A 26,906-nucleotide genomic window follows, 5' to 3' on the forward strand; every position below is an offset into this window, starting at 1 on the left:
AAACACTGAGATGTCAACTCACGTGCCCTCTATGGGGTCCTTCCTGCGTACTTGGCCCTGTGCTGGTCTCTGGGGGTCAGGAGAGGAATCACCCTGAGACCCTCTCCTCCAAGGAGCTCGGCCCTCATGGCCATGGATGAAGGTGATGATGCCAAAGAGAGGTCTGTCCCGCCCTGCTTCTGCTCCTGCAGGGAGCTGAGAGGGCTTGCGGCAGCGACTGCAGGTCCACGCTGACTTCCATCATTTTACCCCTTTGCCTTCCAGAAGGATTTGCCCCTACCCCGGAAAAGCAGCAGGTGAGCCTTGGGGAGAGACGCGCGGGACTGGCTGCCCCTCTGGGGCCCGGGTCGGGGCGCCAGGCGCGCGCGCCTGCGGGATCTGACGCGCGGGCACACTGCAGCGCCCCCTCCCGGCGGGCCGCAGCCGCAGGGCCCTCCCCTCCGGTCCCCTCCCCTGCCCGCTGCGGCTCCAGCCTCCGCCCCGCGCGCTTGCTCCCCGCTCCGCTGCCGCTGCCGCTGCGGCACCTGCCACCATGTCGCCGCCGCCGGGTCATGTCTGACTCTCTCTGGACCGCGCTTTCCAATTTCTCGATGCCCTCCTTCCCCGGCGGCAGTATGTTCCGCCGCACCAAGAGGTAGACCCCCAATCCCCCTGACCGTGTCCCGGCCCTCTCCGCAATGCTGCCCCTCTGGGTGCTGCCGCAGGGCGGGGCCCGGGATGCTGCGTCCTGTCCAGCTGCGCCAGAAGTGCCGCTCTGCGCCTTCCCGCCAGGGATAGGGTTGAATGGGGGGCCATGTGGGCCGAGTCCGGGGGTACTGCACGCTGGAAAGGACAGATGCGGGGGGAGGGGGCTGCGCCGGGTGGGGTGTTAGGGCGCCTTTGTCTGCTGGCGCTGCCGGCTCTGGCAGACTGGTGGGGGTAGGGGAAGAAGGGGAGGGTGGGGGGCTTGGCACCCTCAGAACAATAGCCGCAGCCTGGCTTCCCCCACCCCCATGCCTCGTGCTTCTGGACGCGCTAATATGCTCAGTCACTGCGGCTGAGGGTGAGGGGACAGACAGAGTGGCTGGGGGCTCCCTCTTTGGGAGGGAGACTGGCATCCTGAAGGGTGAGAAAAAGCGGGGCTTTTTATCATAGCACAGACCCCCCCCTCAAGAACACAGCCCCTCACTGAAAATACTGACACACAGCGTCACGCAGGACATGATGTCACACACACACAACAGCTCTAGTGGCCCAAATACACTGGGAGGTGCCACGCATACACAGCCATGCAGCCGCCACAGGTCAGAGACATGCACAGACACACAGGACCACCCCCCAGTGCCACACAGAGACACCTATACCCACAGGCACGACATCGTGTACTCCTAGGAAGATGTCACATGCGTGGGGATACACACATATCATCTGAGATGCACACAGACGCATGTGTGGCAATGACACATCTGTGCACCCAACAATGTAACAACCTATGTCTTATCTAGGCATGTCACATATTGTGTCACACTGACATCAGGATGAGCAGACACAGGGAATCTTGCAGAGACAGAGAAATACACAAAAATCACACGTTATCACATGCAAGACTCACCCAGGGAATGGCATACATGGTGCCATACTCGGACATGCCCAGTGTCACAGGATGTTAAATTCACACAGTAGATGCCACACATGGACACACATGGTGAATGTCACATACAGACACAAGGACAGTATCTCACACAGACTGAGAATGCTTCACATAGATACCTATTGCAGAAATCATACATCATGCACATGTTACAGCACACGTAGTCCTGGACAAGCGGCATTTCACACTGTGTCACATAGACACACTAATGCACAAGCTGTGTTATGTAAGGTAAACCCAGGAAGTGTCACACATGATATCACACTAGGATGCACTTAGTGTCACACAGTTTTGCAGTGACACAGTGGATGCCACAAGTGGATATATACAGTGATTGTCAGCATACACTGAAGGACACACGGACACTCGTTATTACCAATGCTGTCACCTAGACACTGAGACTGTCACACTATGACTGACGCTGTGCCCACACAGGATCCACACGGTAGTCTCTCACGCACATGTCATACGCGCATCCCCTGCTAAACACAATCCTGCCACACCTTCCATCACCTCCTCCTCCGAGAAGTCCTCCAGGGGCGCCTCCAAGCACACTCGGATGGGGGATGGGGGGATCTGAGATGAGAGGCTGGCTGGCTGGGCTCAAGGACTCACTGGGCTGCGGCCTGGCCTGGCTCCCCTGCCTCGCCTTCCCTGCAGCTGCCGCACCAGTAACCGGAAAAGCCTCATCCTGACCAGCACTTCCCCCACACTGCCGAGACCCCACTCTCCGCTGCCGGGCCACCTAGGTGAGACCAGCGTGATGGGTGTGGATCAGACTCCAGGAGGCGGGCGCCACAGGCTAGGGGCGTGGTCATATCCCATGAAGGGGGCGGAGTCTGGGTAGAGGCGGACCCTGAATTGATAAGGGGCGGGACCATCCTTGTGAGGGCGTGGTTAGACCGCAGAGGGCCGCGTATTGGTGGGCGGGGGCTCAGGCGCGACTAGAAAGTTTGGAGAGGCGGGGCCGCAGGCAAAGGGGCGTGGCCTACCACACAAGGGCAGAGGTAAGGGTAGGTTAAAGACAGGAGGGGCTTCTGTTTTCAATCCGCTTTAGGGATCACGAGGTCTGATGAGACTGCTCCCAACCTAGGTCTAAAGCGCCCCCCTTTCCGCCACAGGTAGCAGTCCCCTGGACAGTCCCCGCAACTTCTCCCCCAACACCCCCGCCCACTTCTCGTTTGCCTCCTCCCGAAGGTGAGTCCCTGTCCCCCAGGGCCCCAGAACCCTGGCCAGATCCTCCCCACCCACCGTCTGGGCCGCCATCTGTTCTCCTCCTAATTGCACCCGAGCTGGGGCCTGAGGGGACCCGCTAGTGCCCCAAGGTCCCAGAGCGAAAAAGCGCCCAGCCTTCGGGGAGGGGCCTATAAGAAGGCGGGGCCAATCGCTGATCTGGAATGGGGAAGGGGCGGGGCTTCCTTTGAGGCAGCGCGAAAGCGCGTGCGCTCTGGGCCCAGGGTCTAGGTCTCCCTGAGCCTTGCGCTCTTGGCCGGGTGTTTCCATAGCAACAGGACAGGGTAGCTAAGATGAGGTGCGCAAGCGCAGACTGTGCGATGCCCATCTAGGGACTGACTCTTGGTCCCCGAGGTGGGGGAGGGAGGCTAGAGCTATTTCTCAAGGGTCCAAGAGGAGGAATCTCACGTTTTCTTCCTTGGGTCTCTGAGGGTTTCTGGAGTGTTCTTAAATGAATTTTCTGGAGGTCTTTGGTGAAACTGGGAGAAACAGAGATTCCTCTGATGATTTTTGGAGAAACTTTCTGGGAGTCACCAAGGAGGTTTAGAGGATCTTTTTTTCTTTGATCTCTATTCATTCTAAAAACGGTGTCTGAACACCTGGTATGTTGTAGGAGCTGGGCATATGGGGTGAATGACACTTCGTCGCTACCTTCAGAGTGGAGAGTGGCAGGCAGGGCAGAGAATGGGGATCATTGCAAAGGCTGAGGAAGGGTGTGGGGTGGGAGTCACAGGGCACTGTGGGGACAAAGACTGGCTCCCTGGGGAGGGTGGGGAAGCTCCCCTCGACCGTGGAATTTAGCTGAGGGCAAGGGGAAGCTAGGACAGGGCTCTAGGATTGGCCCTGACGTGTTCATCTGCACGGAGGGAGGGCTGGGCTAGCATACTACCGGGAGGACGGAATAGGGGAGGAGTCCAGTATGTGGGATATGTGACCATGTGACCGTGCAATCTTTGTGCTGGTGCGGATGGATGTGAGTGTGTGAGACTGTGAATGTGCCAGGGAACACATGCCTACACAGTCATCCATGGGAATGTGCATCAGTGTGTGAGTGTGAATGCGTGTGTCTGTAGGATTGTAAACGTGTGTGATTTGTGACATGTGTGCAGACACATCTGTGCACCTGCGTGGGAGTATCAACGAGTGTATGGCAATGAGTGAAGGTGTCTGGAATGTGTATCTGTGTGAATGTGAAAGCATGTGTGGGCGAGTATGTGTCTCTGTGTGTGTCACAGTGTGAATATTGGGTCTCAGTAGGTGTATGTGTCTATACGTGAGTGTATGTCTCGTTTTTTGTGTATGATTGTTTGTTAGTGTGTGAGAGTGGGTCCACAGATGGGACAGTGAATATGAGTGAGTGTACTGGGGGGGGGCTGTGTGAAGTGTGAATGTGTGCACGTTAGTATGTGAACCTGACTCCCATAGTCACACTAACATTAGTGGGTGTGGCTGTGAGACAGATTGTGTCTGTGTGCAGAAGGCTGTGAGGCCACTGGAGCATGTGTCAGAGTATGTGTCGGAGGGAGGGACCTTTATTCTCTGAGAAGTCCCAATGGGTCTCACTCTGAGAGCTTTGTCACGGGAGGCTCACCAGGGGGAGATTTCTGGGGTCCCTCTGGGATGAGTTCCTGGTGGGCTTTTCCAGTGGGTGTCCACTTCGGAGGGCTCGTTTGGCATGGGATGACAAGAGAGTGGGATCCTCCCTCCAAGTCCTCGGTGCCTGGCTGGAGGACTTCCTTTTCCCCCTTGACTCTGAGGGTCTAAAGGAGTCTCAGAGAACAGACATATTCCCCCACCCCCTGCCCTGGCCATGCCCACTGGCTTCTCTCACACCCCGAGGAGTGGGGCAGCAGGGGGACATGGCGGCCTCTGAACACTTTGGCTGGGTTCCAGGGCGGACGGACGCCGTTGGTCTCTGGCCTCGCTCCCTTCGTCTGGCTATGGCACCAACACACCCAGCTCCACCGTCTCGGTGAGTGTGGCAGGTGGGCAGGCAGGCAGGTAGAGGCTGCAGGGGACCCCCCCCCTCCTCCCCGGCCAAAGGCCCACACCCAAGCCAGCAGTGCAGGCTGGACTTAATGGCAGGTTGGGTTTCTCTGTCATTCAAGGGTGAATTACAGCCCTCCCCCAAAGCCCTGTTCTCTGCCCTCAACACACATTTGTAGGGTCTTACACGTGTCTGATTCATTTACACGTGATGACATTAAGGCTCAGCGAGTTAAGCCATTTGTTCAAGTGTCAGCAGCTGGCCAGGGACAGGCCACGGCTTTCACCCAGAGCCCATTTGCTTACCCCGTGCAATACCCAAAGTCTCTCTCCATCTGCCCTTTTCTACCCATGTCTGTAGTACATTCATTCATCCCGTGGGATGACGTTCAGCAGCCATTTATGATGAGACCCATGTAGTGGCTGAACTCTACAACCTGAGTCAACGTCCAGCGATTCACACAGCCCTCGTGGGGGATTACAGGCCAGTAAGAAGGCATTTACAACAGAGAGTGGTCGGAGTTTTGGTGGGAGTAGCACAAGGCGAGGTGACGGTAGAGGAGAGGCATGTGACTAAGCTGGGAGAAATCAAGGAAGGCTTCCCGGAGGAGGTGACAATTCAGCAAAGACAAAGGATCAGCAGGAGTTTGGCAGGTGGAAGATGCAGAGAGGGTGTTCCAGGAAAGGGGAACAGCATAAGAAAACTCCCAGAGGTCACAGAGAACTTGCTGCATTTGAAAAGGTGAAACAAGCCCTGTGTGGCTGGAGCTTTGGGTTGGTGGGGGAGAAAAAGAGGTGATGCAGGCAGCGACCCTGATCATTTTGGGGCTTATTTGCCAAGGCAGGGAGTGGCGCCAGAGAATGACTTTAACATATTACATTATGTTAAATTTTTTGAACGACTTGAAATTGTGATTCTATGGGCCACATATAATGTGCATTAAAATAAAATTAAAAAATGGGCCAGGCGTGGAGACAGGAGGATCGCTTGAAGCCAGGAGTTTGAGACCAGCCTGGGTCCTGGAATGTGGGAGTGGATTGCAGCACCTCCTCCAGCTCCAAAAGAAAAATGGAAAAAAAAGAGACCAGCCTGGACAACATAGTAAGACCCTATCTCTAAAAGAAAATTTAAAAATGTAGCCAGGTATGGTACCACAAGCCTGTAGTCCCATCTTGAGTGCAGGATTTTGAGGCTGCAGTGAGCTATGATCGCACCACTGCGCTTCAGCCTGGGTGACAGAAGGAGACCCTGTCACGTAAAAAAAGAGGTAGTAAGTCAGTCCGGAGATAGATAAAGCAGGAGGGAACGACATAGGGTGGGGATAAGGAATGATGAGTGTATGTTCAGAGGCAGCTTCTCTGAGGGGTGACATTTAAGCAAAAATTTGAAGGAAGAGAAGGAATAATCTCTAATGGATGTGTTGCAAGCAGAGGGGAAAGCCAGTGCAAAGGCCCTGAAGCAGGAGCTTGCCTGGCTTGTTCAAGGGCCCCTAAGGAGGCCAGTGCAGCCAGAGCATAGCCAGCGAGGTCGGGGGAGGGAAGAGGAGGGCAGAGAGGTAGGGCCAGATGGAGCGGGACCTTGGGGTGGGAGGACTTGGGTGTTCACCCTGAGTAAGGTGGGAGCCATGGAGAGTTCTATACAGAGGAGGGCCACGACTTGACTCAAGTTTTAACACACTCCCTCTGGCCACATCCATGTCTGTGTTACTGTCCCCATCCGTGTATGTCCCTATCCACCTGTCCGTGACCAGGAGTCCCGGCCAGGAGTCCCAGCCAGGGCCCTGGGATCTGAGTATCTTAAATCAGGTCCTGATCCTGATTTTGCCAACTGGCCCATCAGCCCCTGGAGTCCCAGCCCAGCGTCCCGAACTGTGGGGGGGCCCGCGGTGGCTCTGACCCTGGCCTCGCCCCTCCCCCCAGTCGTCCTGCTCCTCCCAGGAGCGCCTGCACCAGCTGCCCTACCAGCCCACGGTGGACGAGCTCCACTTTCTCTCCAAACACTTCGGCAGCACCGAGAGCATCACGGACGAGGATGGCGGTCGCCGCTCCCCGGCCGTGCGGCCGCGCTCGCGGAGCCTCAGGTGGGCAGGCACCCCTCCTCCTCTCGGAGCTGTCGGCCTGAGGACTTGTGCATGAAGCGTAGCCTGTCCCCGCCAATAGAGTGGGCTCAGAGGCAGGGGGCTGGACAGCGTGGGATTCTCTCCCCACAGCCCCGGGCGCTCCCCCTCCTCCTGCGACAACGAGATCGTGATGATGAACCATGTCTACAAAGAGAGGTTCCCCAAGGTGAGGCGGGGGCCGGGGGCGGCGGCGGCGGCGGCGGGGACACCCGGCGGCAGGGACTGTCACTCCCCTTAGCCCCGCGCGCCCCCTAGCGGATGGCGCGCTCAGTGCAGGCTCCTGGCGGCGGCAGCCTCGGCCTAGCTGAGTGCTGGCACTCCCGCCCTGCCTCTGTCCCTCCCGCAGGCCACCGCGCAGATGGAGGAAAAACTGCGCGACTTCACGCGCGCCTACGAGCCTGACAGCGTGCTGCCGCTGGCCGACGGTGTGCTCAGCTTCATCCACCACCAGATCATCGAGCTGGCCAGGGACTGTCTGACCAAGTCCCGCGACGGCCTCATCACCACCGTCTACTTCTACGAATTGCAGGAAAACCTGGAGAAGCTGCTGCAGGACGTGAGTGCACGCGCGGGCCTGCCCGATCTCAGGCTCTGCACCCCCAAATCATGCTCAGTGCCCTCAACCGCCTTCTTCACCCCACATCGGTGCGGGGAGTGCCCACCACGTGCCAGGCGCTTCAGTGGCGCTTATGGCTCAGGAGTGGGGTGACAAGGACGTGGTTCCTGCCCTAGGTCTGATGGGGGAGGCAGGAATTTAACCTCCCTTACTTCCTTCTGGTCCTTACTCAAATGTCAGGGGGTGCTTCTCAGGGGGGCTTCCTAAACATTAAAAAATTGAAACTCTGCTCACACACACCACCCACTTTCTCTGTAGTTTCTCCTTAACACTTAGCACCATACTGTAGATTTTTCCTTATTTTATTTCTTGTTCCCCTTGTCCAATGTCAACCCCACACGTGGGGGGGGTCGTCCTGTTCACTGCTGTCTCCCTGCTGTCTGGCACAGTGCCCAGCACACAGTAAATGCTCAGTAAATGTTGGTTAAATGACTAGATGAGTGGCCAGGCACGGTGGCCCATGCCTGTAGTCCCAGCTACTCTAGGGGCTGAGGTTGGAGGATGGCTTGATCCCAAGAGTTCAAGGCTGCAGTGAGCTGTGCCACTCATTGCACTCAAGGCTGGGCTACAGATGAGACCTGTCTTAAAAAAAAAAATGAGTGAATGAATGAAAGTAAGCAAGATAGGCCGGGCCCGGTGGCTCACACCTGTAATCCTAGCACTCTGGGAGGCCGAGGCAGGAGGATCGCTCGAGCTCAGGAGTTCCAGACCAGCCTGAGCAAGAGTGAGGCCCCGTCTCTACTAAAAGTAGAAAGAAATTATATGGACAGCTAAATATATATATATATAAAAAATTAGCCGGGCATGGTGGCACATGCCTGTAGTCCCAGCTACTTGGGAGGCTAAGGCAGGAGGATCACTTGAGCCCAGGAGTCTGAGGTTGCTGTGAGCTAGGCTGACGCCACGGCACTTTAGCTGGGGCAACAGAATGAGACTCTGTCTGAAAATTAAAAAAAAGAAAAAAAGAAAGTAAGCAAGATAATGTCCCCATTCAAGTTAATGGTGATGGATATGATTTATTGAACACCTACTATGTGCTGGCCACTGGGGTCATGGCAGTGAACAAACCAGACAAATATTCTGGCCTCTGTGGGGCTGATATTCTAGTGTGAGAGACACAAGAAACAAGCCAATCAAGGAATGTAATGATTTCAGCGGACACTCAAACAGGGCAACAGGGTGGAGTGTCAAAGCTCCCTTGTAAGCCCCAGGGAGGCTTCCCTAGAAGATGCTACATTGATATTGGGACAAGCATAATAAGTAGGTAGCAGTCATGAGAAGAGCTGGGGGCAACGTGTGTTGAGCAGAGGGAACAGCATGTGCAAAGTCTCTGAGGTGGGAAGGAGTCTGGGAAAATTTCAGGAGCACAGAAGCCAAGGGACACTAGTGTTGTGAGATGAGGTTGGGTAAGGGCACAGGGACCAGAACATGGGGCTCTGGGCTCCAGACTCCCAACCCAGACCTGACGGGCAGGATGTTAATGTCACTATGGGCTTTGGTGTCAGGTCTGGTGGTTTTTTGTTTTTTTTTTTTTAAGAGACAGGGTCTCGCTATGTTGCCCAAGTTGGGCTTGAACTACTGGGTTCAAATAATCCTCCTGCCTCAGACTTCCAAGTAGCAAAGACTACAGGTGCATTTCTGCCACCACACCTGGCTCCACATCTGGGTTTGAGTCTAGATTTTGCTGCTAGGTCCTTAGGAGTTGAGAGCACAGACTCCAGACAGCCTAGGCTCACAGCTAACTCCTGGATTTCTTGCTGTGCAGTCTTTGCTACAACACTTAACCCTTCTGTGCCTCAGTTCTCCTGCTATAACAATCGGATTCATGCTGGGTATAGTGGCATGCACCTGTAGTCCCAGCTACTTGGGTTAAACTCGCGGGCTTGAGAGATCCTCCTGCCTCAGCCTTCCAAGTGGCTGGGACTACAGCCACTTGGCTGTACACCACACCTGGTTAAATTTTTCTATTTTTTTTTTGAGATAGGGTCTTGCTATATTGCCCAGGCTGGTCTCAAACTCCTGGCCGCAACTGATCCTCCCCCCTTGGCCTCCCAAAATGCTAGGATTACAGGTGTGAGTCACTGTGCCTGGCCCAAGACCCTGACCCTTAAAAAAATAAAATAAGATAAAAGCAGGTTAATGTTGTTTGAGGGTGCTGCCAAGAGGCAGGGGGAGATTTTAGATCAGATGAGGGAGTGCTTATGGTAGGCCTCCCTGAGGAGGTAACAACTGAGCAGAGACTTGAAAGAGGAGAAAGAGGGAACCATGCAGGGATTCAGAGGAAGAGCATGCCAGGCAGAGAGATTCTAACTTGACCTGGATAAACATTAGGCATCAGGGTTGGGACTATGATGAAGACTAGGGCTGTTTTGAAGATGAATTGAATGAGTGAAGGTTTTAGGATTCTGTTTGCTATAATCATTATAATTTGTTATCATTATCATTATCATAATTATTATCCTCATTATTTTTACTGTGGGGCCCGGGCATCAGTTTTCTCACCTGTAAAATGGGGCAACAGCAGCAGTGCCTACCGCATGGGGCTGGGACAGGGGCCTGGCTGAGGCCGGGTGCCTGTGAACCCCACCCCTCCTGTGCCCTCCTCCCCAGGCCTATGAACGCTCCGAGAGCTTGGAGGTGGCCTTTGTCACTCAGCTGGTGAAGAAGTTGCTCATTATCATCTCGCGGCCTGCGAGGCTGCTGGAGTGCCTGGTGAGGGGGTTGAGTGTGGGTTGGGGGCATTGTGTGGAGGTGGGGTCCCCTCTGAGCCTGCAGTGAGCTGGTTTGTGCCCTTCCTCAGGAATTCAACCCCGAGGAATTCTACCACCTGCTGGAGGCGGCTGAGGGACATGCCAAGGAGGGCCACCTTGTGAAGACGGACATCCCGCGCTACATCATCCGCCAGCTTGGCCTCACGCGTGACCCCTTTCCAGGTGCCACATGGTGGGCGCAGGGTGAACAGGCGCGAGCAGGCCTGGACCCCAGCCCACACTCACTCTCAATTCCTCCCTAGACGTGGTGCACCTGGAGGAGCAAGACAGCGGTGGCTCCAACACCCCAGAGCAGGACGACCTCTCTGAGGTAAGGCCACATGGCCGGGAAGTCAGCACCCTGGTCCATCGGTGGGCAGGCCAAGGCTTACTTCCTGCCCTTTTGTCCTCAGGCCGTGTGGATCTCTTGGTCCTGCACTCTGAGCTTCAGTTTCCCCATCTGTCAAGTGGGATTAATAATAGCTCTTGTTCCATGGCCTTTTTCCTTTTCATAATAAAATACACATAAAGTTTAATTTACCATTTTAACCATTTAAAGATGAACAATTCAGTGGCATTTAGTCCATTCACAATGTTGTACAACCATTACATCTGTCTAGTTCCGGGACTTTTGTTGTTGTTGTTGTTGTTGAGAACAACAAAGAGCTTTTATTTAACTGGGTTCTATCTATTGACATTTACCATATTAGAAAATAAAAATTTTTGAAAAAAGAATACATAAGCACACATTTTCTATTATCCATCAGAGCAATGATGTCATCACATATCACATAAAACTCTGGAAAACTTTAGTGTACACATGTAAAACAATGAGAGTGAAGAAGGCGCATGTTTTAGTATTAATATTAAAATAGTTTGACTTCATGGACTCCCTGACAAGGCCCTAGGGACCACCAAGAGTCATCAGACCACACTTTGAAAAATGCTGACGATTTAATAATTGGAAAAATATGGAACACTTCACGAATTTGCGTGTCATCCTTGCGCAGGGGCCATGCTAATCTTCTCTGTATCGTTCCAATTTTAGTATATGTGCTGCCAAAGCAAGCACTGGGACTTTTTTTAATCCCCCCAAAAGGAAACCTCTCACCCATTAAGCAGTCACTCCCCGCTCCCACCTCTCCCCAGCCCCTGGCGACCACTGATCTACTTTCTCTCTTGATGGATTCGCCTCTTCGGGACATTTCATACAAATGGAGTCATTCACTCCGTGGATTTTTGTGTCTAGCTTATTTCACTGAACTTAATGTTTTTGAGGTTCACGCACATTGTGGCATGGGCTAGAGCTAAATTCCTTTTTATGGATGAATAATATTCCATGGTGTGGATGGACCTCATTTTGTTTATCCACTAATCAATTGATAGACATTGGTTTGTCCATCTTTTGTCTATTGTGAATAGTGATGCTCTGAACATTTGTGTACAAGCATTTCTTTAAACAACTGTTTTCAATTATTTTGGGTATACACCTAGGAGTGGAATTGCTGGGCCGTAAGTTAATTCTATGTTTAACTTATTGCGGGGCCGGGCATGGTGGCTCACGCCTGTAATCCTAGCATCCTGGGAGGCCAAGGCAGGAGGATCACTTGAGGTCAGGAGTTCAAGACCAGCCTGAGCAAGAGCGAGACCCCATCTCTACTAAAAATAGAAAGAAATTAGCTGGACAACTAAAACTATATAGAAAAAATTAGCCAGGCATGGTGGTGCATGCCTGTAGTCCCAGCTACTTGGGAGGCTGAGGCAGAAGGATTGCTTGAGCCCAGGAGTTTGAGGTTGCTGTGAGCTAGGCTGATGCCATAGCACTCTAGCCAGGGCGACAGAGTGAGACTCTGTCTCCAAAAAAAAAAAAAAAAGAAATAAAGAAAGAAAGAAACAAACAAACAAAAAAAAGAGAGAAAAAGATATTAGCTGGGCAACTAAAAATAGAAAAAAAAAGTAGCTGGGTGGGTGTGGTGGCGCATGCCTGTAGTCCTAGCTACCCGGGAGGCTGAGGCAGGAGGATCACTTGAGCCCAGGAGTTTGAGGTTGCTGTGAGCTAGGCTGACACCATGGCACTCTGGCCCAGGCAACAGAGCAAGACTCTGTCTAAAAAGAAAAAAAAAAAAAAAGCCCAGAAAACAAACAAACAAACAACAACAACAACAACAAAAAACTTATTGAGAAACACTGCATGGGCTTTGGAGGGAACTGACTGGCTGCACTGGTGGGTCAGCACAGGGAAAATCACCGTAATCCTACACTCAGGCGATCACACTTTGGTGGATGTTCCAAATGTCTAGTGGAGACTGCCTGCCCTGATGGCCACACATGTATTTTCTCTGAACTGCCTAGTGTTTTTCAAAAATTTGAAGCAAAATATAAAAATCAGAAGATTTTGCCTCAAATTCTGGGTTTGGGCCTTCTCTTGAAAAATCAGAAGTTTTGACAGCACTGTGGTGGAACCAGCTGTCACTGAGTGGAGGCTGCTCTGTGATGCTGAGAACCTGTTTCCCCATCACCCATGGCCTCCACCTGGACCACCTGGCCCTGCAGGGACTTGTGTTTGTGACCTTTGTTTTAAATTGGGTCTATGCATTCACACGCATATACACACACATCTTTCTTCTATATATATATTTTAAAAGAATCTCACTATGCATGCCATTTGTTTAATTTTTTGAATAGGTAATGGAATGACATCACTCAAAAGTCTAAAACTCTAAAAAAGGTATTTATCTCTAATTGTTTGTAGGAGTCTACATTATTCCATTCAATCAAATTTGTTAATTGAGTGATTCAAATCTTCCATCTTCCTATTCATATTTTTGCCTGATGAATAGTTTCTGAGAGATATGTGTTAAATCCTTGTTTTAAGTAATTTCTCCTTGTAATTATGTCAATTTTTTTGTGTCAGATTTTTTAGGCTACACACCTAGGAGCATATTAGTTCAATATTTTTATTTAGCATAGATGTTTTTGTGTAATATCTATGTGATAAATCTCTTTGTCCCTAAGAAAAACCAAAATAATTTTCAAGAAAGATATACCATGAAAAATCTTACTTTCACCTTTGTCCTCCATTACCCTATATCCCCAAAATATGATTACATAGTTTTATTTTGCCACTTCTTTTTTTTTTTTTTTTTTGAGGCAGAGTCTCGCTCTGTTGCCCGGCTAGAGTGAGTGCTGTGGCGTCAGCCTAGCTCACAGCAACCTCAAACACCTGGGCTGAAGCGATCCTACTGCCTCAGCCTCCTGAGTAGCTGGGACTACAGGCATGCACCACCATGCCCAGCTAATGTTTTTCTATATATATTTTTAGTTGGCCAGATAATTTGTTTCTATTTTTAGTAGAGACGGGGTCTCACTCTTGCTCAGGCTGGTCTCGAACTCCTGACCTCGAGCGATCCGCCCGCCTCGGCCTCCCAGAGTGCTAGGATTACAAGTGTGAGCCACCGCGCCCGGCGTATTTTGCCACGTCTTTTTACACAAAAACATACAGTACATATTGTTCATTGTTTTTTCCCACTCCAAAGTTCACTTTGGAGAATTTTCTGAACCAGTGTACAGAATGATTCCTCATTTTCTTTTAACAGTGGCACAATATTCCTTTATATAGATGCCTTTCATTTGTTTACTTAACCAATTTTCTATAGATGGACATACAGATTGTTTCCAATCTTGCAATGAGCAAGATCATACATATGTAATTTTTTGTATGTGCAAGCATATTGGTAGCATAAATTCAAAAATGAAATTGCTGAGTCAAAGGGAATATGCATTTGTAATTCTGATATATACCAAAGTACCTTCTATGGGGGTTGTACTAATTTATTCTCCCAACAGCAAGGTATAAAAGTGTCTGTTTCCCCACATCTTTGCTCACAGAGTGTGTTAGCCTTTTAGATTTTGGTTTTTTGCACACCTACTAGATGAAAAATGGTGTATCATGGTAATTATAACTTGCCTTTCTGTCATTATGTGTGATATCGAGTAATCTAATCTAACTCTAGTTCACATACATTGCCCACTTTTTTATCTTTGATTATTAGGCTTTTGTTATTGATTTCTGGGAACTCTTTACATATTTATATGTTAGGATCCATTTTGTAGGTTTTCTGCTATCTTTCCTAATGAAAGAAGTTAGGGATATGTCTTCAGAATCAGTCTTGGATTCAAGTCCTGACTTTGTTTCTCCCTCATTGTGGCACTTGGAAGAAGAACTCACTTGCCCTCTCTGTGCCTCAGTCTCCCCATGTGTAAAATAGAATAACAAGAATCCCACTCTCATAATGATGATGGTAATGATCTTCATCTTTCCCCTGAAGGGCCGCAGCAGCAGCACCAAGGCCAAGAAGCCACCTGGGGAGAATGACTTTGATACCATCAAGCTCATAAGCAATGGTGCCTACGGGTGAGCCACCCGGGGCTCTGGCGGGGGGAGGGTGGCGGAGGCCGGGTGTCTCGGAGGTGATGGCCGGTCCTCGCTCTCTCCCCCTGCAGTGCTGTCTACCTCGTGCGACACCGCGACACTCGCCAGCGCTTCGCCATGAAGAAGATCAACAAGCAGAACTTGATCTTGCGCAACCAGATCCAGCAGGCCTTCGTGGAGCGCGACATCCTCACCTTCGCTGAGAACCCCTTTGTGGTTGGCATGTTCTGCTCCTTTGAGACCCGGCGCCACCTCTGCATGGTCATGGAATACGTGGAAGGTGTGGCTGCCCGCGGGGCTGCAGGGAAGATGGGGACATGCATGCTAGTCAGGGCTGCTGCCAGAGCCACCGTCACCATATTGATTTTTCTGCCTGTATGTTTATCCACCTATTTATTTATCCATTTCACCTATGTATTTATCCAGCCATCTTTTTTTTTTTTTTTGAAACAGTCTCACTCTGTTGCCTGGGCTAGAGTGCTGAGACGTCAGCCTAGCTCACAGCAACCTCAAACTCCTGGGCTCAGGCAATCCTTCTGCCTCAGCCTCCCAAGTAGCTGGGACTACAGGCATGCACCACCATGCCTGGTTAATTTTTTCTATATATTTTTAGTTGTCCAGATAATTTCTTTCTATTTTTTTGGTAGAGACAGGGTCCCTCTCTTGCTCAGGTTGGTCTTGAACTCCTGAGCTCAAAAGATCCACCCGCCTCGGCCTCCCAGAGTGCTAGGATTACAGGCATGAGCCACCGCGCCCGGCCTTATCCAGCCATCTCTTGGTTTATCTACCTGTTTTTCATTTCATTCAATATAGAGGCATCCATTCAATTATCTATTATCCACCCATTATTCATCCATCCATCCATCTTTCCATCTATTCATTTGCTAACGCATCTCTTTGTCCATCCATACATCTGTGCACCTGTTTATAAGTCCATCTCCCCATCCATTTATTTGTCTTTGTAATTATCCATCCATTTGTCCATACATATATCCATTTACCCATTATACATCTATTTTTTAAAATTAACAGGCTTCTGCTTTTTAAGAAGAGTTTTAGGTTTACAGTAAAATTGATCAGAAAATACAGGGAGTTCCCACATACCCCTCCTCTCTTTCCCTATTATTGACATCTTGTGTTAGTGTGGTAAATTTGTTACAATTGATAAACCAATCCTGCTATATTATTCCTAACTCAAGTCCATAGTTTACATTAGGGTTCACTCTTTGTATCATACATGTATTTTTCATTCATCCATCTTTTTTTATATATATATCCCTTTGTTCATTCATCTATTTCTCCAGCCATTCATTCACCATCCACAAGTCTGCCAGTATTTATTAATATTTATCTTTTTTTTTTTTTTTTTGAGATAGGATCTTACTCTGTCCCCCAGGCTGGAGTGCAGTGGCACAACCATAGCTCACTGCAACTTCAAACTCTTTGGCTCAAGCGATCCGCCAGCCTCAGCCTCCCCAGTATCTGGGACTACAGGTGCATGCCACCATGCCCAGCTAATTTTTTTTAATTTTTATTTTTGTAGATACAGAGTTTTGCTATGTTGCCCAGACTTGCCTTGAATTCCTGAGCTCATGCAATCCGCCCACCTTAGGCTCTCAAAGTACTGGGATTACAGGCATGAGCCACCACTCTGGCCCTATTTATCTATTTATTAATCCATCATCCATCTATTCATTACTATTTCTTTTTCTTTTTCTTTTTTTTTTTTTTTTTGTTTTTGAGACAGAGTCTCACTCTATTGCCCAGGCTAGAGTGCCGTGGCATCAGCCTAACTTACAGCAACCTCAAACTCCTGGGCTCCAGCAATCCTACCACCAAAGCCTCCTGAGTAGCTGGGACTACAGGCATGTGCCACCATCCCTGGCTAATTTTTTCTATATATTTTTAGTTGTCCAGCTAATTTCTTTCTATTTTTAGTAGAGACGGGGTCTCACTCTTGCTCAGGCTGGTCTCGAACTCCTGAGCTCGAGCAATCCTCCTGCCTTGGCCTCCTAGAGTGCTAGGATTACAGATGTGAGCCATCATGCCCAGCCATCCATTACTATTTCATTCATTCATCTAAACCTTCATTCCAGCATTCACCTTATCTGTCTGATTAGCTAGCCAGCTAGCTAGCTCTATCCATTTATCCACAATTAAACCATCAGTTTATCAATCTATCCAACCATCAATAATGTATATATTATTTTTCACCCATCCATCCATGCCTGTGTATCCACCCAAGGATTACTCCATCCATTGGCCAAATACACACATGCTGTGTTTATTAGGACACACGTAATCTCACAGGGACACAGTTATGCCACCAACAATCCTTAGTCAACCCTGTGGTCACTCAACAAATATCCCATCATTATCTCCCTCCTGCCACATGCTGTGCTATGCACTGGTGGCACAGTGGGGGCCTAGACAGACATACCTCTCTCTCGTGGAGTTTACATTCTGGTCTGCATAGACAGACAGCAAGGAAAACAAGCCAAAGGAGACAAAGACATTTCACATAGTGAGGACATGAGGACCATCAGGCTAGAGAAAGCAGTGGGGGTGTAGGGGAGCAGGGGGCTTCTCTGAGGCCTGGAATATACCAGGATAAGTGACTCCTTAGTGCAAAGTCTCTTAGGTGACAATGTGTTTGGATTTGGAGGGGCTGCAAGGAGACCAGTGGAGCCAGAGCCCAGTGAGCGAGGGAGAGGAGATGTGGAGGGAGGAGGCTGGTGGGGCTGGGCATGCAGGGCCTTCCAGAGCTTGGAATGGCATCAGATTTCATTCTCAGTGCAACAGGAAGCCACTCACTGGACCGCTTTAAACAGGGTTGGCATAGTCTGATTTATATTTTAAGAAAATCCATTTTGCTGCTGTGGGCAAGGCAGAAGAAAGGATACCACAGGGGAGGTGACTGCTGTAGTCTTTCATGGTGAAGGAAGAGAGAAGGAAATAGAATCAGGATCTCTGTGGCGAGCTGAGTACACAATAGGTGTGCTCAAATGCATATTCCCAGGCCCTATCCTCAGAGAGTCTGGTTTGTCAGTTTCCAAAACCCAGCTAAAGCTGGCAGAAAAGAGAACATTAAAAAACAAAGAAAGAGGCCGGGCACAGTGGCTCACGCCTGTAATCCTAGCACTCTGGGAGGCCGAGGCAGGAGGATTGCTCGAGGTCAGGAGTTCGAGACCAGCCTGAGCAAGAGCGAGATCCTGTCTCTACCAAAAATATAAAGAAATGATCTGGACAGCTAAAAATATATAGAAAAAATTAGCCGCGCATGGTGGCGCATGCCTGTAGTCCCAGCTACTCGGGAGGCTGAGGCAGAAGGATCGCTTAAGCCCAAGAGTTTGAGGTTGCTGTGAGCTAGGCTGATGCCACAGCGCCTAGCAACAGAGCGAGACTCTGTCTCAAAAAAAAAAAAAAAAAAAAAAAAAAAAGAAAGAAAAAAAAGAAAAGAAAGAAAACGAAAAAAGAAAGAAAGAAAGAAATGAATTGGCTCATGTGGTTGAAAAATCAAGATCACCTTCAGGAATGGCTGTATCGAGGTGCTCACATCATACCATCAGGGATCGCTCCATCTCTTGGCTCTGCTCTTCCATGTGTAGGCTTTCCTCTAGACAAGCCCTGGTATAGAAAGGTTGCCATCTGGCAGAGCTCAGCTTACGTCCTACGAGCTTAGCAGTCCTTACAGATAAAGGGAAAATTCTGAGGGTTGACTCACTGGTGCAACTTGGATTACATACCGACCCAGTCGCTGCACCCAGAAGGAAATCTAGCCTTCATAAGAAAAAAAGGGGAATGGATATTGGGAAAACTGAAATCCAATGTTAGTTATTTTAAATCTGGTGGAGGCCAAAAATCTGCATTTTCAGGCCCCTGATCTTCAAAGTTAAGATGCCAGGAGATCAAGGGCTGTGCTCCCAGATGGAGTCGATAGGCAAACAGACTTTGATCCCAACAACACCTCACCTTCAGCAATAACTCCCTGCATGATTCAATCTCTCTCTGAGGCTCCATCCCTTTGTGTGTAAAATGGGCTAATCAGGATGGGAGCGGTGGCTCTTGTCTCTAATCCCAGCACTTTGGGAGGCTCGCTTGACCCCAGGATGTTGAGACCAGCCTGGGCAACATAGCAAGACCCCATCTCTAAAAAAGAAATACACGTATTAGTTGGGCATGGTGGCATGTGCCTGTCGTCTCCCCTACTCTGGAGGCTGAGGCAGAAGGATAGCGTGAGCCCAAGAGTTCAAAGCTGCAGTGAGCTATGATTACACCACTACACCCCATCCTGGGGGACAGAGGAAGACACTGTCTCAAAAAAAAAAAAAAAAAAAAGAAGGGCTAATTATACCAACTTTGGAGGATGGCTAAGAGGACAAGAAAAATCTAGTAGAGGGCAATTCCTTATGTGACCTGGGGAGAGGGAGGCCCCTCTCTGAGCCTCAGTGTTCCTTATCTGTAAAATGGGTGCAATGTGACATGAGGGCTTGGTGCTATGATGTGCCTCTAGTGTTGGACTCTGGCCTGGGGTTACTACCACCCTCTTCATGTGGGGCGGTTCCCTGGCCTGCAGGTGGTGATTGTGCAACCCTGCTGAAGAACATCGGGGCGTTGCCCGTGGAGATGGCCCGCATGTACTTTGCTGAGACGGTGCTGGCGTTGGAGTACCTGCACAACTACGGCATCGTGCACCGCGACCTCAAACCTGACAAGTGAGCTTTCACCTTTCCCATCACTTCGTCCCTGCCCCCTTGGGAGGCCCAGGGATAAATCGGGGAGTTGAGGAGGGCTCGCCTCTGAGATCCCCCGACCGTGTCTGCAGCCTCCTCATCACCTCCATGGGTCACATCAAGCTTACGGATTTCGGCCTCTCCAAGATGGGACTTATGAGCCTAACGACCAACTTGTACGAAGGCCACATCGAGAAGGACGCCCGGGAGTTCCTGGACAAACAGGTGTGTGTGCGGGCATGGGGGTCGCTGCGGGTGGAGTGACCCGGCAGGACCTCGGGGTCCCAGGGCCTGGTGGGGGGCACCGCTATCCCCGGAGGCCCCTCCTGTGGCCAGGGCGCGGGCTGACAGCCTGCCCCCAGGTGTGTGGGACCCCAGAGTACATCGCACCCGAGGTCATCCTGCGCCAGGGCTACGGCAAGCCAGTGGACTGGTGGGCCATGGGCATCATCCTCTACGAGTTCCTGGTGGGCTGTGTGCCTTTCTTTGGGGACACGCCAGAAGAGCTCTTTGGACAGGTCATCAGCGGTATGCATCTCTGCAGTGGACGGGCAGGAGGCAGGGTGCATGGGGAGGGGAGCCAGCCCAGGGCCCCATGGACTCCAAAAGCGACCCCCAGTCCCACTTTGCTTTGCAGATGACATCCTGTGGCCCGAGGGCGATGAGGCCCTGCCCACAGACGCCCAACTCCTGATATCCAGTCTGCTGCAGACCAATCCCCTCGTCCGACTTGGGGCAGGTAAGGGGTCTGCGGTGCAGCCCGTTGGTGGGAGGCAGACCTGGAGCAGAAGGCAGAGAGTGGGGGGGCTGGGCTGGCCGTCAGCTGTCACTAGAATTCCTTCTCTCCCAGGTGGTGCCTTTGAGGTGAAGCAGCACAGTTTCTTTCGAGACCTAGACTGGACAGGGCTGCTGAGGCAGAAGGCCGAGTTCATCCCTCATCTAGAGTCGGAAGATGACACTAGCTACTTTGACAGTGAGCGGGGACATTAACAGGGCCTGGGTGAAGGGTGGCATCCTGGGGAAAGAAGCCTTAGGGTAAGGCTGGGGCTGGGCCAGGTACCTATCGGACCTCTGGATGCCAGGGCTGTAGTTGTGGACCCGGCGGGGGCCGCTCGGGGGCGTGGCAATGTGGGGCGGGGCTGGCATGGGGGCGGGGCTCAGGCTAAGCGCTGGATAAGAAACTGGGGTTGAGATAGACTTGGGTCCGGGAAAGGGGTGAGTTCGGAGGTTGGGCCTGGGTCTGGCCTAGCGGGGAGGTACCAGGATGGAGAAGAGGCGGGACGTGGGCTGGCCTGAGGCGCAGCCAGGGAGCAGAGCTCTGTAGGCGGGACTGGAGGCGTGGCCATTATGGAGGCGGAGCTAGACGGAAGCTCTGAAAATGGGGCAGGGCCCCAGCCTGGGGGCGGAGCCTGAACCGATCCGAGAAGAAGGCAAGGGCGTGGCCTGATCCTCTGGCCTGGCTTGAGCCAGGACTGGGCTCCTGTGGGGATGTGACCTGAGGAGTGGACCTGTGCCCGCAGTCACGGCCCCCACCCCCTCTCCAGCTCGCTCAGACAGGTATCACCACGTGAACTCCTATGACGAGGATGACACCACGGAGGAGGAGCCGGTGGAGATCCGCCAGTTCTCCTCCTGCTCGCCACGCTTCAGCAAGGTGGGCCAAGACCTGGCTTGGGACTGGGCAAGACCCCCTGGGGGACGGGGCCTTGAGAGGCTGTGGGAGCAGGGCCCCAGGTGCCCGAGGTCTCAGGAGCTGGAAGTTACTGAGGGGGCGGGGGTCTGGGAGTGGCAAGGGCAGCGGGGAGGCAGGAGAGGGGTCTGGGGGACTGTCTTTGGCATTGAGTAAAATCTAACGCGAACGGTTAGGGTCGTGCAGATGAGGCCCACAGTGGGGCGGGGCTCGGCCTGGGAGGGGGGGTGTCAGGGCGTGTAGATGACAGCGGGGGCGGGCCTAAGTCAAGTAAAGTCTTGCTTTGAGTAGCAACTTGCAGAGGTGAGCGGGACCTAGCCAGGGCGAGGGTAGACAAATTCAGAGGGGTGCCCTGGGTGGAGACCTGATTGATCAGGGCATTGTAGGGAGGGAGCCTAGAAGAAAATTGAGGCCCTAATTTTATGGGATGGGGCCTGAGCTGAGGAATTGAAGGTTGTTGGGGGGCCCTGGCCTCGGAGAATGGAGCGCAGTTTGGGCGGGTTCGGTGGCAAGAAGCCAATTAGCTCGGGAGCAAAGCTGGAACCAGAGGTGGGGGGGTTGGGGGGACTATACTTCCCTCCCACCGCATCCTACGCGCCTTGCAGGTGTATAGCAGTATGGAGCAGCTGTCGCAGCATGATCCCAAGACCCCCGGAGCAGCAGCAGGAGGCAGCAAGCGGGAGCCGAGTGCCAAGGGTCCCGAGGAGAAGGTGGCCGGCAAGCGGGAGGGGCTGGGCGGCCTGACCCTGCGTGAGAAGACCTGGAGAGGGGGCTCCCCGGAGATGTGAGCAGAGGAACTACTGGGTTGGGGAGGGGGAGGGGGTGTGTCTCCTCTGACCACGCCTCCTTCGCGCAGCAGCAAGCGCTTCTCCGCCTCGGAGGCCAGTTTCCTGGAGGGGGAGGCCAGTCCCCCATTGGGTGCGCGACGCCGTTTCTCGGCGCTGCTGGAGCCCAGCCGCTTCAGCGCCCCCCAAGAGGATGAGGATGAGGCCCGGCTGCGCAGGCCTCCCCGGCCCAGCTCCGACCCTCCAGGCTCGCTGGATGCGCGGGCCCCTAAAGAGGCAGTTCAAGGGGAAGGTACCCCCAGCTTCGGGGACCCCGAGGCCAGTGAGTACCCTCTCCTGCCGCCTTTCCCAATTCCTCAGTGGCCATATATTGAGGATTCAATGAGGTACTGTTTATGCAACATCTCATGTACTATTTTTTTTTTTTTTTTTGAGACAGAGTCTCACTCTGTTGCCCTGGCTAGAGTGCCGTGGCGTCAGCCTAGCTCACAGCAACCTCAAACTCCTGGGCTCGAGCAACCCTCCTGCCTCAGCCTCCCGAGTAGCTGGGACTACAGGCATGTGCCACCATGCCCGGCTAATTTTTTCTATATATATATTTTTAGCTGTCTGTATAATTTCTTTCTATTTTTAGTAGAAATGGGGTCTCACTCTTGCTCAGGCTGGTCTTGAACTCCTGAGCTCAAACAATCCGCCCGCTTCGGCCTCCCAGAGTGCTAGGATTACAGGTGTGAGCCCCCGTGCCTGGCTTTCATGTGCTATTTATTCACTCTGCAACCTGAGATTCTTAACATCAGGAACACCCACTGCCATGCTCAGTCAGTGATACAGACTGATACAGGCTGCTCCTCTGTATCACGAGCAGTGCCAGACGCATGTTACCTGCTCTGATAAAACTCACAATCGGGCAATAGGAGAAAAGTGGGAAGAGCATTCCGGGCAGAGGCAACAGCATGAGAGAAAGTCCCTGGCCTTGGAATGATCCCTAACCGGTGTGCTTTCTGTTGCAGCTGACCGCCCACGCCCAGGTGACCTCTGCCCACCCTTGAAGGATGGGGACCCATCAGGCGCGAGGGCCACCAGTGACCTGGTTCTGCGCCGGGCACGGCACCAGCAGCTGTCAGGAGACCCCGTGGTAGAGAAAAGGCCTTCTCGTACTGGGGGCAAAGTCATCAAGTCAGCCTCGGCCACTGCTTTGTCTGTCATGATTCCTGCAGGTAATCCTAGGCCCCACCTGCCAGGGAAGGGGCTGTCTGCGTTCCAGCTGGGACAGACCAATGAAAATACTGCATTTTCCCTGTCCACAGTGATGGGCTCCAGGAGGACCAATGAGAGGCTGCTCTGGGACTTTGACTTGGGAGGAGGGAGGAGTAGATACAGGGAGATCTATGTCTTGTTGGCTCTGACCTCTGACCATGGTTCTGTGTCTGCAGTGGACCCACATGGAAGCTCACCCCTTGCCAGTCCCATGTCCCCACGCTCTCTCTCCTCCAACCCATCCTCACGGGACTCCTCACCCAGCCGGGATTACTCACCGGCTGTCACCGGGCTCCGCTCTCCCATCACTATCCAACGCTCAGGCAAGAAGTATGGCTTCACACTACGAGCCATCCGCGTCTACATGGGTGACTCAGATGTCTACAGTGTCCACCACATTGTCTGGGTGAGCACTCACGGGTGGGATCTGTATCCAAGGCTGGGGGCTGAGGGGAGAGAAAGGCCCCCAGAAATGATGGACCTTTCAAACTCTGGAGCCAATTATTAAGGGCAAGAGTCCTCCGTGACCCCATGTGTCACTTTCCTCTCCTAGCCTCAGTTTCTTCATCTGCAAAATGCACTATTTCACATGGTGTAATGAGGATTATAGTGCATGCAGTTGGGTGTCTGGCACATAAGCTTAGGAGCTTTCCTTGTTACCATTTTATTAATGCTCCCCCCGTGTGGTGCTCTGTCCCTAGCATGTGGAGGAAGGGGGCCCAGCCCAAGAGGCAGGGCTTTGTGCAGGGGATCTCATCACCCACGTGAATGGGGAGCCAGTGCATGGCATGGTGCATCCTGAGGTCGTGGAGCTGATCCTTAAGGTGAGTGCAGGGGAGGGGGTGCACTGAGTGGAAGGTAGAGGAGGCCTGAGCAGCCGCAAGCAGGGCTCTCCTCCTCCATTCTTCCTCCAGAGTGGCAACAAGGTAGCAGTGACCACAACGCCCTTCGAAAATACCTCTATCCGCATTGGCCCCGCAAGACGCAGCAGCTACAAGGCCAAAATGGCTCGGAGGAACAAGCGACCCTCTGCCAAGGAGGGCCAGGAGAGGTGGGCAGAGCTGTAGACAGCCCAGTCTTTGAGCAGCGGGCGGGGCTGAGGCTGGAAGGGCATACGTGAGGACCGAAATGCACAGGAAAGGTGGCTGGAACCACTGACAGAAGAGCAGACAAGAGGACATACAAGCTAAGAGGGGCTGGGAAAATGGGAGGGGCCAGGAAAGGAAGCTATACCAGGTTTCTAGGCTGGAAGAGAAGCATTGTGAGAGAGTCTTGGGCAGGTGGGCAGTGCCCGTGGATGTGACCTGGAAAGGGCACTGTTTGGAGAAGGAGTCGTCTAGGAGATGGTCCAGGAGATGGTTCTGTCCTGTTAGTGTGTTTAGACTGGACTGGGAGGGGCTAGGTTGAAATTTCCATCTGGAACGAGCATGCCAGGCAAGACTGTGACAACTAAAATAATTTTTTCCCTTACAGATGGGAGGAGCTAGGAAAGAAGTGGGTGGGGCCAGAGAAGAGTGTTGTTTTGATCAGTGGGTTTGGCCAAGACAAGGAGCCGGAATGGTATTTGAGTGAGTGAGAGGAGCGAGACAGTCGAGTTGGGTGAATTTCTTCTGGTCCTGATAGGTGGGTTGCAGTGGGAGAGGGAGGGGTCAGAGAGGTGGGCGGGGCCAGAAGAGATTGATTTTGTTTGGATGAGTGTTTCTAGCTTGGACTGGTATTGGCCAGAAAGAGGTGGGCGTCGCCTGAAGTGGGAGGAGCTAAACTGCCTGAATTAGGGGAAGTTCTTTGTCTTGATAGGTGGATTATAGCTGGAGAGGGCCGGGCCAGAAGGGATGGGCGGTTACAGGCGTCCTGAAGTGGGAGAAGCCAGGAGCTCTGGCGTCTCGGTCCAGGCTAGGTGGCCCCCTCTCTGTCCTCCAGCAAGAAGCGCAGCTCCCTCTTCCGGAAGATCACGAAGCAGTCGAACTTGCTGCACACTAGCCGCTCTCTGTCGTCGCTGAACCGCTCGCTGTCGTCCAGCGACAGTCTCCCGGGGTCACCCACGCACGGGCTGCCAGCGCGCTCGCCCACGCACAGCTACCGCTCCACGCCCGACTCCGCCTACCTAGGTACGCCTGGGCCTGAGCCCAGGCCAAGCAGACCGGGTGGCCTGGCTGGTGTCTGGGAGGGGCGGTACTCATTGCCGGCTACACCTCCTCTCGCCCGCAGGCGCCTCTTCCCAGAGCAGCTCCCCAGCCTCGAGCACGCCCAACTCGCCGGCGTCGTCGGCGTCGCACCACATCCGGCCCAGCACGTTGCACGGCCTGTCGCCAAAGCTCCACCGCCAGTACCGCTCTGCGCGTTGCAAGTCGGCCGGCAACATCCCGCTGTCGCCGCTGGCACACACGCCGTCTCCAACGCAGGCGTCGCCGCCGCCCCTGCCAGGTCACACGGTGGGCAGCTCGCACACGACGCAGAGCTTCCCTGCCAAACTGCATTCATCGCCTCCCGTCGTGCGCCCGCGGCCCAAGAGTGCTGAGCCCCCACGCTCGCCGCTCCTCAAGCGCGTGCAGTCGGCAGAGAAGCTGGGAGCCTCGCTGGGCGCCGACAAGAAGGGCGCGCTTCGCAAACACAGCCTCGAGGTGGGCCACCCGGATTTCCGCAAGGACTTCCATGGCGAACTGGCCCTGCATAGCCTCGCCGAGTCCGACGGCGAGACGCCACCTATGGAGGGCCCTGGCGCACAAAGGCAGGTCGCTGTCCGCCGCTTGGGCCGTCAGGAGTCGCCCCTGAGCCTGGGCGCGGACCCATTGCTGCCCGAGGGTGTCCCCAGGCCGCCAGCGTCGAGCAGGGAGAAAGAGTCCCCAGGGGGCTCTGAGGCCTGCACCCCGCCCCGCGCCACCAGCTCCGGGGGCCGGACCCTGGAGCGGGACGCCAGCTGCACGCGGCACCAGAGCGTGCAGACGGAGGATGGCGCGGGCGGGGTGGCCAGGGCTGTGGCCAAGGCAGCGCTGAGCCCCGTGCAGGAACACGAGACAGGCCGGCGCAGCAGCGCTGGTGAGGCGGGCACGCCCCTGGTGCCTATAGTCGTAGAGCCCGCGCGGCCCGGGGCTAAGGCTGAGGCGCCGGAGCCTCTGGCCGTGGACTCCAAGGGGTTGCAGGAATCTGCGCCCGTGGTGCCTTCCGTGCCCGAGGCCCCCCGGGGCCGAGAGCGCTGGGTGCTGGAGGTGGTGGAGGAGCGGACCACGCTGAGCGGGCCTCGCTCCAAGCCCGCCTCCCCCAAGCTCTCCCCGGACCCCCAGACACGGTCCCCAGCCCTGACGAAGAGTGCCCCCAGCAGCGCAGCACCCCCAGCCCCACCCGCCTCCCTCCTGGTCCCAGGCACCAAGCCTGAAGTGGGACTGACCTCCCGGTGCCCTGCTGAAGCTGTGCCCCCAGCAGGCCTGACCAAAAAAGGGGCATCCAGCCCTGCACCCCCAGGCCCATAGCCGAGGGGGCCTTTGGCCCTGTGCTGTACAGCTGCCTGTATACATATGTACACATATAAATAAAGTGCGTCCGTGCTGCGTGAGCTTTCTGGGGTCACCCCTTCTCCCCTGGGCAAGTGGAGATATCATGTGTCCCCACTCCCAAGACTGGGTGCTTGTTGGGGGCTGGAACTCCAGTCCTGTTTACCATGGAGAGAGGAGGTAGAT

At 53.2% G+C, this 26,906-nt stretch overlaps 1 protein-coding gene and 1 non-coding gene across 2 annotated transcripts; one reads left to right on the top strand and one right to left on the bottom strand.

Moving 5' to 3' along the window:
* Positions 1–505: 505 nt before the first annotated feature.
* On the top strand, positions 506–26,782 carry MAST1 (microtubule associated serine/threonine kinase 1). The gene is made up of 26 exons (XM_045550255.1): positions 506–634; positions 2,291–2,379; positions 2,752–2,827; positions 4,757–4,835; positions 6,770–6,930; positions 7,060–7,135; positions 7,316–7,525; positions 10,196–10,297; positions 10,386–10,518; positions 10,599–10,666; positions 14,664–14,749; positions 14,839–15,047; positions 19,344–19,482; positions 19,593–19,725; positions 19,863–20,028; positions 20,138–20,239; positions 20,351–20,473; positions 21,045–21,154; positions 21,796–21,974; positions 22,050–22,297; positions 22,986–23,192; positions 23,409–23,638; positions 23,934–24,056; positions 24,147–24,283; positions 25,153–25,340; positions 25,441–26,782. Exons 1-26 carry the CDS (start codon positions 552–554, stop codon positions 26,697–26,699), a joined length of 4,716 nt encoding a protein of 1,571 aa, XP_045406211.1. The 5' UTR covers positions 506–551; the 3' UTR covers positions 26,700–26,782.
* On the bottom strand, positions 11,301–11,407 carry LOC123631058. The gene has a single exon (XR_006732936.1). It is a non-coding gene; the product is annotated as a U6 spliceosomal RNA (small nuclear RNA).
* Positions 26,783–26,906: the final 124 nt, after the last annotated feature.

The sequence above is a fragment of the Lemur catta genome, chromosome 1 (assembly GCF_020740605.2).
Source record: "Lemur catta isolate mLemCat1 chromosome 1, mLemCat1.pri, whole genome shotgun sequence".
Lineage (NCBI taxonomy): Eukaryota > Metazoa > Chordata > Mammalia > Primates > Lemuridae > Lemur > Lemur catta.

Excerpts from the sequence above, each read along its gene's own strand:
- MAST1 (XM_045550255.1), top strand. The coding sequence starts at position 552 with ATGTCTGACTCTCTCTGGACCGCGCTTTCCAATTTCTCGATGCCCTCC. Across the intron at positions 21,975-22,049 it reads AGAGGGGGCTCCCCGGAGAT|CAAGCGCTTCTCCGCCTCGG; the intron begins GTGAGCAGAGGA and ends TTCGCGCAGCAG. Across the intron at positions 24,057-24,146 it reads TCGTGGAGCTGATCCTTAAG|AGTGGCAACAAGGTAGCAGT; the intron begins GTGAGTGCAGGG and ends TTCTTCCTCCAG.